Source organism: Schistocerca americana, chromosome 2, assembly GCF_021461395.2.
Source record: "Schistocerca americana isolate TAMUIC-IGC-003095 chromosome 2, iqSchAmer2.1, whole genome shotgun sequence".
Taxonomy (NCBI): domain Eukaryota; kingdom Metazoa; phylum Arthropoda; class Insecta; order Orthoptera; family Acrididae; genus Schistocerca; species Schistocerca americana.
Window position 1 is genome coordinate 900,084,796 of NC_060120.1, and position 12,384 is coordinate 900,097,179.

Genomic DNA, 12,384 nt, shown 5'->3' on the forward strand with positions numbered 1-12,384 from the left:
ACTTTAGAATTTTTTTTGTCCAAAAAGCCATAATATGTCACATACAGGTGACAAACATCTCGAGTAATACTCCTGCAATATGGCACTACCCATAGTGAATGACATACAGATAGACCCAGTGATGTTTTCAAGAGACATTACATTTTATAATTAACTTGTTCAATATATTTTCTCAACCCCCATGTTTACAAACACCCTGCTTACAGGTGATTGAAACAAATATTGATGTGTGTATAGGATTCCTACAGGCAGGTGTCCCAGTCACAAAATTCAGGTTGTGAGAGAAGCATCTGCTGATGGTAGTAGTGTTGAATGATGAATGGACTTTTAAAAGTTTATGGAGACAGATAATGGACGTAACTGTTGCCACATAGTGAAGAGCTTACTGACACTGTTTGGCACTATTTGGATACTGCACAGTAATTTTAACCGCCAGTCGGTTATTAAGAACTTTGTACATTAGTGTGTACCAGTTGTGTGGCACATAGAATATCATCAGAACCAGATGTACACCAAGCTACCAATAGCTCTTGATTAATTTTCTTGAACTAGGGAATTTACATAGCTTATAAATTACTTCAAATACAACAAACTCTTAGTTAAATACTGCAAAGGGCTTCTCTGCAAGTGGCAATTTCTGAACTAACAGGCATTTATTAATCCATGAAGGAGTTCTTATTAACTGAGTATTAAGTCTTTAGCCACTCTACGGCAGATCTAGCTAAATTTCTCTTTAAGTTTCTGAAACTATACAGTTATTGTTCAGTAAGCTAACTGAGATTTCAGCATGTGGAAAGCAGAAAGCAGGTAATCAGTTTCTGATTATTTTTTAATTACCCATATTAGTATTTTGTTGGCCATTGTTCAGTTGGTGGCAAGAACAATTGTTTACAAACATTGGTGAGAATGGTAACAAACTATTGGAAAGAACTATACAAAACCTACAGGTAACTGCACTGCCTCTCCACAGTGTGGCATTAGGGCTTGTAACATCGCCGTGTCAATAAAGCAGCGATGAGCTGCATTTAAGAACCTTTAACTAATTCTGTGTTATATTTTGTTTAAATAAACGAAAGATTGTTTTGTCTCACTCACTGCCATGAAGAAGACACCTTCTGTTTTACCTCTAGTTACAATTAGACATCTTTTTCCATTAGAGGTGCGGTGACCATTTTGCAATGTGTAATATTTACTCAACTATCATAAAATATATTTATGTGAACTCAATCAGCCATTCTAATAATTTAATTAACAAAACTGAGACTGTCGCTGCATGTCAATATAGAGATACATTTGACCAGCAAAAGTTGTCAATGCTGCTAGTGCAAACTGAACGGCCAAAATATCTAAGAGCCTTGTCTTCTCGAATGTTTAATTAGGGATTTCAAACTCTGATGCCTTAAAATTATCTTGTCCTTATTTCAGTTTCAAGTAACACAGTCAAAGCATCCCTTTTGTTTAACAGGCAATGGCACAACTGTTAATATTTTTGCAATAAGACTGCAGGTCTTCCAGATAGTCTCACGTACTGATGTCATTGCACAAGTAAGGTGCTTCTTTCTATCCGATCCTCGCATCTGACCTAGACTTTATTTCAATCTCTAATTCCGAAATCCAATATCCAGCCGCAAAACCTTTCACACAATTGTCTGGTAAACATCAATGTCTTTTTTTCATGTCACCCCTTCTTAGTAAAAGAACAGATATAAACTAATGAAATAAATGACGGAGGAAGATACAGATATAGGCTTTCACACAATCTGTACTTACTGGCTGATTAATTTTTTTTAAAATAATGAGTGAATTAAGCACACTAAACATAAAGCACTCATCAATAGTATTTAACAAAAGCAAAGAATAAATAAATAGGTCTAAATGTGGGATATACAGTAACCAGAGAAGTACAATCTTTCAGTATGTCAGTAAACCTAGTATAACTTCTGGTTGTGCCATAAACTTCAAAGATCTACCAAAACGTCTTAAATGTTTCATCCATGAAAAGTGTATCACTCCTCACCCTCCGGTCATTTCTCTGTTTATCATTTCCGCCTTGCTCTCAAAATAGCTGAACTTCCAGACAGAATCAGTTACATTAAGTCTAGAATTTTTAAAATTGAAGGAGAAACTTTGGCAAATGTCCTTGTTCATCCAACCCATATCCAAGCATGGATGACAAAGTATACTAGAAATTGCCCGAGTTTTGAAATACATATTTACTTTCCTTCAAATGCACGGAACTCCGGAAACGAAAGAAATTTTTTTGTTAGGTTATGGCTATGAAATTATCATAAAGATACATGAAGTGATTATCTTGCACACTTTTGTGAAAAAACATCTGCTGTGTGTGTGTGTGTGTGTGTGTGTGTGTGTGTGTGTGTGTGAGAGAGAGAGAGAGAGAGAGAGAGAGAGAGAGAGAGAGAGAGAGAGAGAGAGAGAGAGAGTGTACTCAGTTATCACTGGAAATGCCAGAGCTCCGTTAGCAGAGATCAGGTGATCAGAATTCAACTAAAAATGATACTCTGGCCACCTGCTCTCCCCCAACTCTCACCACGAGGAGGTGGAGATGGTCTTTGAGAGTCACACAAATTTTTTATGTTATGCAACAGTGAATAGCACCATTACAACTTAAAAGAACATTAGCTAACTTTGCAAAAGGCTTCTTAATTGTGTAACACAGCCAAATTCACTTTAAAGGAAAAATGAAGCAAAAAGCATAAAAATTACCTAATCACTGTATATTAAAAAATATACTATAAATTTTGACAATTTCAATTCTGGACATTAACCAATGTTTATATTTGTGACTGAGTAAATGTTCATTGTATCTGCAGAAATCTGAAATCATGTATCATCTTTTCAGGCTATTGGGCCTTACAACTGCTGCTATGGAAGCACAGATCCTTGTTCTGCATCATCAGTGTCAAAAATGGCCCTACTTTGGAAATAAATGAGTAGTACATTGAAATGTGTGTAGTTCATTATCTGATGATTATCATTATCTGGAATAATATAACAATTTCATAGTCTGTACCTCAACGATTCCAATCACAGCAAACACTTAACCATTTTTAAATTATTTTGTACGAGTATAACACATTAACTGCTACCTGGAATCTGTGTACACAACAGGTGCCTCTGCTGCGCCATCACCGGCCTTGTGACAGTAAGCATGTTAAACTCTACAAATGCTTCATATAGATATTTTATCCTGTGCTTTTAAATTTTACATACGCAAATATTTAACATTTTCTCATTACAGTGCACAGGTACAATATTTGGACTACCTTCTTTTCAACAGAAACAAATATTAACACAAACAATAAGGATACAATGAAATTATTTTATTTCAGTTTTCTGGTGGTATGAATGTGCAGCATTTCAATGACTTTTTGGGAGGAGAAAGAATTTTGAGGCCATTCTTTAATGTTTGAATTAAAATAGGGAAAATACCATTCTAATGTTGTACGAGTTCATCTCAAGTAGTCAAAAAGTGCAGCAAACAAGTCATTTTTAACTTAGACCAACTTAGTTATTTCCAATACTCTCCCACCCCTTTCTTCGTTCAATTTCTAATGCTTCAGAAAGGAACAAGTTGGTGCTGCCACTTCAGAAATTGTTGCAATATAAAAATTATCTTTTTTGTGTGTGTTCATTTTGTTATGTTTAACAAATACACCATATTGTGGCTGAAAGTCATTAGAAAAAAACTATATCTTATACTTCGCAACCCATAATACAGTGCGTAGCAGAGCATTTAAAGTTATTTTTAAAACAAAAAACCAGCAGGCCTTTTAAGACACACCAAATGATGCTGAATTATCAGGTTTACTTTGCATTAATGGAGGCAGTACACGCTATGTTTTTCCTACTTGGTTACTGATTTATTGAAATGCCAAGTTGGGCACCACCACCACCACCACCACCACCACCACCACCACCAAGAACTTTCTATCCTGGTAGACTAATTGCCATGGAAAAAAAAAAGACAGTACCATCTAATCCATACACAGAATATGAAGCTATACAGTGTGGAAATCAAATTTATGGGCCTTATATAATGCCACAAGTTAAAAATTGAAAAATTAAGAATTATCCAATCAGCTGACAGGTCCCCTAAAACCTGCAACTTGCTCTTATAAACCAGTGACATCTCTTCAATCCTGTACTAAATAAAGTCTGTATGTAAGAAAATTGTGCATCCATAATTAAGAGTAAGAACTGTAAACTTACAGTCACAACAAAGATGAATCACAAACTAATTAATGCTCTCCAAATGAAATGTGAACACTGACTTTACAGAACAGCCATCACAAAGTATAAGCCTTTTTATTTTGACAATAACTAAATAATGAAGACACCAATATTTTTGAAGAAATTTGGTTGATTTCCAGTTACTGAACATACAGACATATGTGTATTTTGTGTGTGTGTGTGTGTGTGTGTGTGTGTGTGTGTGTGTGTGTGTGTGTGTGTTTTAGAGAGAGAGAGAGAGAGAGAGAGAGAGAGAGAGAGCAAATATGGCTGAAATTGGAATTGTTACCAGGACGTTCTTGTTTACTTTCCAGTTTTTAGGGGTTCTCACAAAAACATTTTAGGTTTCTTAAAAAGAATTATTCTGGGACCTTAATCGACCCAAATGTAATGTGTTACCATGTTGTAGGATATAAATAAATAAATCTCTGGATATACACAAATTAATTATAAAGTACGTAAGTGCCAGCATATTTTTATGCCACATAATGACTATCTTACAGAACATTAAGACTAAAGTTATGTTTATTACCTTATTGCTGAATATATCTGAACAATACTTTTTATATTTTCTGTAACAATGTACCAAAACATTAAACAAATATGGTACAAAAACATAACTTTCCTCTGACATATTTAACAATATCCACTTTTTATCACAGTACAACTACAAATAACAATTAAAACACAAATATAACAGTTTATTTCTTAACATAAGCAAGGTTTTGCACACACTTTCTAATTACAAAACATTTTGGCATGGATTACAAACACATTTCATTAACACATACACAAATTAAACCATTATAGCAAATGACAATGGAAACATATAAAAATACAGTCTTATCAGAGGAAGTTTTATCTTTAAAGCTTGCTTTCATAGGTAACAGTACAAAATTCTTTGGTGCATAACATGCACAGGAAAATAATCATCATTCTAATACATCAAATAACTGAATTAGTGCTCTGTTTTAGTTTTATGTTGTCCTTAGAGGCACATCTAGCAGTATCAGTCAGAGTTACAAACCAATAACCACTGTACAAAATTTAGGTAATTATGAAGTATGCAGACAAAAAAACCATCAAAAGCTGTAAAATGATGGATAAACAATCTGCAACTTTTAAAAGGTTCAGTCTTTTGTTAATTCTACAATTACTGCACTCACAAAAATACTTTCTTCATAGCAATGACTTACAGGTTTTGTACTAATAATACAGATGGACTGGAAGGAATATCACAGTGGCAACAGAAAAAAAACACACAATTCAAGTAGCCAGAAATAATACGTCAAAAGGATGCATTACTACAGCTTTTAACAAAATGAAATCAATTTTTCAAATGATTTGAAAACAACTTTCACAACTCACCTTTATACACCACAGATGATATATATGTATCCGTTTCACTCACATAATTAAAAAACAGAATTTGCATTTAACTTGTAAGCAAAAGACATGACCTTAAACCCTTCAAAAGTGTTAATATAATTTCTTCAGGTACACGAGTATATCATTTTTTCGAAGATTTGCTATGAGATTTTTTACGGTGGACTGAAGAACTTTTATGTTTCTTCATCTGCCTATCATTTTTGGAAAAGCAATATGAGCAAAACCAATCAACATTTTCATCTGGTGCAGAGTCAATTCCTACACATGCCCAGTGGTACCATGCATAGCAGTCATCGCAGCGTATCATTGGGCTACCATCATCTTGTCCACCACATGAAGGGCACACCCAAACACGGTTGCCAGATTCATCAAAATAGAATCCAACAGGACCATCATCTGAAATTGTTACAGGAAGGCCATTCACTGGTACTTGAACTTTGGGAAGCGAGGGTTGTTGCGAGACAGAAGGAATAACAACAGGTGAAGATGGTGCCACAGGTAATGATGCAGACAACCCATGGCGCTTTTTGGAGTGTTCTGTCAGTGCTGAATGTTTGTGTTTTCTCTTCACACCGGAAACAGTTTCTTTGTGCGACAGATCACCAGACCGTTTATCACCTGAGAATGATGTCAACTGCATCAGACCTTCTGCAGCCACTAGATCACTTTTTGAGTGAACCTTATCTCCATCAAACTGTACCTTTTCTTTCTTTGGGCTATGTTTCTTTTCATGCTTCTTTTTCTTTTTCTTATGTTTGTGCTTCTCTCTGCCTATTTCAACAACAGGAGGTGTCACTTTACCTGGTGTTGGTGGTCTTGCAGGTGGGGGAGTGCCTAAATCTAAGCCAAGCTGTACCTCTTGGGCATCACTTATAACTTTTTTACATCTAGAATGTACAGAGATCCCTGTAGGAACATCTGGAGTACGTGGTGTTTTCGGTGTTTCTGTGATTCTTACAGCTGATGGTGTTCCAAATAAAGCTTTAGCTGGTTTCACCACATCAATTTCTGAGTCACTGCTACTGCTATAAATGAGAGCTGCCCTTACACGCCAAGTGGGCATATTAGTTGAACTAGATATTTCTTCTTTCACCCTTTTATGCGAATGCTTTGACAATGACTCTTCTGTTGTAACAGAAGATGTTCTCTTACTTGAAACACACTCTTTTTCCTTTCCTTTAATGTCCATATTAGCAGGTGTCATTACCTTACTTGTTTTGTTGGGTTTTGTTGTATCATTTCCCACAACTTTATTCACAACTGGGGGCTGGGAGATTCCTTTATCACTGTGCAGCTTCTGTACTTCATTTGTAACTGGAGGTACCTTCTGTGCACGTATGAGATCTGTTCCCTTGGTAGTGTTTGATTTATGATCTTTGTCCTTGACAATGTCACACTTTTTCTTCTTTTGGACAATGTCTGGAGCAAATAGATTATCTAAAGTAGTATCCCATTGGCTACCTGTTTTCTGGGGGAGTTTAGAAAATGATCCAGCATGTTTTGCTTTTTTACTAGAAAGGTTCCCTTTATTGCTTGTGCATGCTTCTTTTGTGGATGATTTTGCAGAGGAATTAAGCAGCTTTTTTGACGGTGTTGCAGTTTCAGTCTTTTTATCTTGCTTTTCTCTTAATTTATCAGCTGGCACAGGAAGATGGGAAGTTCCTTCCTTCGATACAGGTTTATTTCTCTCGTTGATATTCATATCCACAACTGTAGCTAAGCTATTGCTTTTATATGTCGAAGATGGTGTAACAGCAGTATCTGTGACCTTAGTAATTTTTGGTTGCTTATTCTCAATAGGATCAACACTTGACTGAGTTTCAGCAGAATTACCACCTACACACTTTGGACTGTTCCTTTGGTGATTGATAGGCTCAGACTTATCTACAGTCTTTACTGATTGGGGATCTGTCAATAACAAAGGTTTAGCAATTTCTTTTGGAGTGCATGTGAGACTTCCATCATCTAATGAGCTCTTTCCTTCCTTATTATTAATTGTAATTTCAGTTTTAATTTGTGACTTTTGAGGCATTAAATTATTTGAATTAAGAGTAGATGAAGTTTGATCACTTGTTACAGGATTTACATCCATAGGTTCTTTTTTAATAGGAACATCGCTCCACTGCGAACTCTCAAGTGGTTCAGACTTTGGTTTATCCCCTAATTTTTTACACTGAGGTAGCAGATTATTAACAGTTGTGTCCGGTCCAAAATCAGAACTATCTTTATAAGATGTAGCGCCAGGCACAGGTTGCATATTGTGCTTGAATGCCAATTTATTGTCCGTTGAAATATGCTTAGCACCAGGTAATTGTAATGGCTTAGGATTTCTCTCTTTTGCTGATGCAAGGGTTAAGGATTTTTTATCCACATGATGAGAATGATGCAGAATATCCTTTGAAGTCATAGAATTCAATGGATTCCCCTTAGAATTAATGTATTTTTGTGAATTGAATGGTTGTGTTTTGTCACAAAATCTTGAAGTAAAAGCTGAGTCAACGCTTTGTCCAGAGGAACATTCAGGTGGAGGTCTTACCTTACCCATCCCTAAAACAGTTTTGATTTTTGTTTTACCAACTCCTGTGTTCTCCTTCCCTTTAATTTTTTTCTTTTCCTTCTTTGTATGGAAGCCACTCAAAGCACGCTGTCTGTCAGGAGATGGCGAATATCGAGGTGGTGTAGTTGGCCTGCGAGCAGATGGCTGTCTACCATCACGTGATGCGGAGAGGATACCACATTCTGTCATCGCCACCACTGAGGCTTGTGATGCCTGAGGTATATTGTCTGTTGATCTGGATATATCCTCAGCCTTACAAGATCCTCCTGTGACATCAACTGAAACTTCAGATGGATATATACCAACATTTGAATCTGTATGCTGTATGGGTGGTACCAGATGGCTACAGCATTCATCTTCTGATTCAGCCCAACTGTCGAAGAACTGAAGATGTTGTTCCACTCCATTACGGCGGGAAGGCACTTGCACTGGGAAGACTGGGACTGCACCAGAAGAGGTAGTGCCACTGTTCTCAGGCCACGGAACTTGGCCAACTTCATGAATATACTCCTCTAGAGGGGGGATAGTAACTCCTGCATCACTAAGAGCAAGAGCAAGATCTTCAAGAACTGGAACTGTTGAACCACGTTGTTCAGCATACTCATGAGCTCCCTTACCAAGGCTTTTGATATAATGTTCTAGAAGATCGATCAGTACTTCCATAGATGTTGGTTTTATCTTCCTCCAACCAATCGTCTGGCAAAGTGCAGCAACAACAATTCGTAGACATTTTCTTGCGAACACATTTGCCATCGCAGTCACTCCTCCAAATTCACTTGGAGCTACAGCAAACTGGCACTAACGAATGTGTGTGCCATGTTTCTTCATAAAATTTCGCAGTGCCTCTTTCTGGAAAATCATAGGAATTACATACACACACACATCATCAAGACAGAGTTTACAACAATATTTATTTCTGATAAGTAAAGGAATGACAGGGAAATTTCTTTAACGTAGAAAGAGCTCAAAGTTGTTCTCACTGTAAACTAAAATAATGGGCTCTGCTAGGATTCCAAATGCATAATCAAATATTCAACACACAAACAGTTATCAATTCCTATTTGAACATTTGTATGAGAGTTTAAAACTATAGTTACAGTTCTGAAAACTTAAACTGCAATTACTATACAGTGTTGCATTGAATGGGGGTGGGACATGAATAATCAAAATCAAGTTTAATTAAACAATGACAAAATAAATTTACATTGTATGAGCTACATCACTGTTTAATTAAAAAGAATAAAATAAACTTTCATTATACTACTCTGATGCCACTGCATACAACTCTTACCCACAGTAATGACACACTATGCATTAAAGAGCGCAGTTGTATCAGATCACAGCCAATCACTTATTAGATTGCTAATTATCTTGTATAGACCTGCCTCATTGTTGGATTGTGGTGCTAGCTCAGAATCTAGGTAATTTTCTTGCACGCATCATACATCTTTTCCCACCCAGCACTCAGTGTATTTTATATTATTGCTGTTGGGGCGGCACAACTAATCACTGGGTTAGCTGAAGCAACAATGAAGGAATAGGTATGGGCTCACATTTGTAAAGCGAAAATGGTACAGCAGAAGACAATATTATTTGTGGTTGGCGTACTTTATACGAAAGTGCATCTGCTGGAGGGTTAATATAATAGGGGGAATGATAAAGTAATGGCAAGAACCAGGTAATCCAGTAACAACTATTATTACAAGCAGCAGCCTGGTATAATGACAAAAATTTGTATTCACGTGCAGCATTCACACAAATTCAAAGCCATCAAATTTTGGATGGATGATTTTCCTGAAGCTGTGAATGTCAAAATTTTGATAACTCAATCAACAGAATGCTTAGGAAAAAAAGTTTAGGAGACTCTAAAGGAAGGTATTTCGTTTTTCATCTCAGGATCTTCTCCTGACATTTGTTTAATGATTTTTCTGATTTTCGTCAGCACTAATTGCACTGTCAAAGGTTCACCCTACATTGTTGGTTGTGGACAACTAAAGCAACAGTTTTTCTGTTTGAAGTTTGGTTGGCACTCTAGCTCAATTAACCACAGATCAAATGGCAAATAGGCTGCAGCTCAGTGAGGGAATTATCTTGGCATTCACCTGAACAACAGGGGTGAACCACACTATGGGAAACTAAATACATTGACAAGGTGGTAATTTTAAGCCTGCTCCTCCTGCACACAAATCCAATGCCTTAATCCTTTGAATGTCAAGGTCACAATCTATCTTTATCCTTTACAGATGCCAGTACTGTCAGAGACGCAATTTGTTGCTACTCTGTTTACTTTCACATAGCTTATAATTGTAGCTAGCAGGCTTGTATTGATGCTCAACATTTCGATTTACATGTACATTGATAGTTAACAACTTTTGAGCACCACTGCAGTCAAATATTGAATATTGACAACACTGCTACTGCATTATTAGTTTGCTGACATCATGCTTTGTAACTTTTTTACATTTTGTTATTTCATCAGCCAGCATAATTTAGGTGAAGTATTTTTATTTACTGTTTTTTTTTCTGTGCTATTTCTCTTTAAGCTAATGTTTTCAGTTTGTTTCATTTGCTTTTGCAATTTATTTTTTTTAAATTTGTCCAACAATGAAATTTGAAAGTTACTGGAAAATAATGGTGATACAGAGTATTTTCATGAAAGTAGCTGTGGTTCAGAAAGTAAATCATGTTCCTGCTGATATATTGATTGAAACAGAAGACAGAATGAAAAATACACGATACACTGAAGTGATTGCACTTTAACCCATTATTTCCCATTGAATGATTCATCATACACTTGCTCTTCTCAGGCACATTTGTTTTCAGAAGCTCTCAGTCAACAACTGAAATATTCCTTTTATGTTTTACTGTTAGTCTGAAACTCCATCATTTAAACTAACAGTAGCAGTGGAGATCAGGCTTGTTTATTTCCTGATGGAAAGCATTTGTTCTAGTGGTATTGACTGTGCTGCTTCTCATCATGGACAGCTGGTAAGTATTAAAAGTATGATGTGCAGGTTCATAATTTCGCTCATATTATTACGGATTAGTAATTTGAATATTTAAATGCAATATATAAGCACACACTGGAAAAGAGTACTTTATATGCTTTGTTGTGGTACTTACTTATGTCTTTACGTATGAAATAAGGGGTCATTTTCTTGCAGTTGGTCCGATTTATTTCAGATATAATTTGGAAAAGGAGTGGGACTCAGAAGAAGTTCTAAATATCCTGTTCTCCACAGATGATGATGATGAAACTTTGTCAGACATGTTTGATACATGCCAGGAGCTAGAATTTGTACTTGTTATGCCAAATGATGGTGTGGACACTGATGATGATCAGGTAGTGATGCAATAGTTGCTGGTTTAGGGAAGAAGGTTCTGGGACAAACTGCAGGGATAAGATTAGTAAATACTGACAGCCTTGCTGAAAATGTTACATCTTCATCCACTTAAGAGGAAAATCCCTGCTGTTCCAAATCGCGAAAGTGGTCTCGAGTTAGGAAAACAAGACACTGGATAGAAGACTAGGCTCTTCACCAAAAATTGGCGTATCTCGTGATCCTACACCTGATATAATAGAACATCTCCCCACATCAAACTCGACTCCAATAGATCTTTTTCGGAAAGTTTTTGATGCTGATTTGGTTGAGATTCTGACGAGAGAGAGAGAGAGAGAGAGAGAGAGAGAGAGAGAGAGAGAGAGAGAGAGAGAGAGAGAGAGTAAAAATGCTGTTCAAAAAGGATACGGCATACAAATAAGTCATAACGACATCCACAAATACATTGCCAGTTTGCTGTTATCCGAATATTGTGAATATTGTAAGATCATGCATAGACGTATGTACTGGGAGACCAGACCTGACACAAACAATGACCTTGTTTCGAATTCTATCTCCAGAAATACTTTTGACAAAATTCATAGACTCTTCTGTGTTAATGATAATGACAGCATTGAAAAAGAAGATAAAGTCTATAAGGTTCAGCCATTATTTCACATCTAAATAAAACATTTCAAGATATCATACAGCCTCTAGAGTCAAACATCTCCTCGGATGAGGTCATGGAGCCTTATTATGGCCATCACTTCATGAAACAGATTATAAGAGGCAAGCCAATTCACTATAGTTTCAAATTATGGTGTTTACTACATCTAATGGATATCTCAGCCAATGACCTTGCCGCAA

At 36.4% G+C, this 12,384-nt stretch overlaps 1 protein-coding gene across 2 annotated transcripts in view; it reads right to left on the bottom strand.

Annotated features, from left to right (window-relative positions):
• Positions 1–4,482: 4,482 nt before the first annotated feature.
• The window catches only part of LOC124595015 (transcription initiation factor TFIID subunit 3-like), a 57,853-nt gene continuing 49,951 nt past the window's right edge, over positions 4,483–12,384 (bottom strand). For both annotated transcript variants that reach the window (XM_047133564.1, XM_047133565.1), the window contains one exon: positions 4,483–9,046. In XM_047133564.1, coding sequence (XP_046989520.1) covers positions 5,762–8,950 — 3,189 coding nt within the window. In that variant the 5' untranslated portion in view covers positions 8,951–9,046 and the 3' untranslated portion in view covers positions 4,483–5,761. The remainder of the gene's footprint in view (positions 9,047–12,384) is intronic.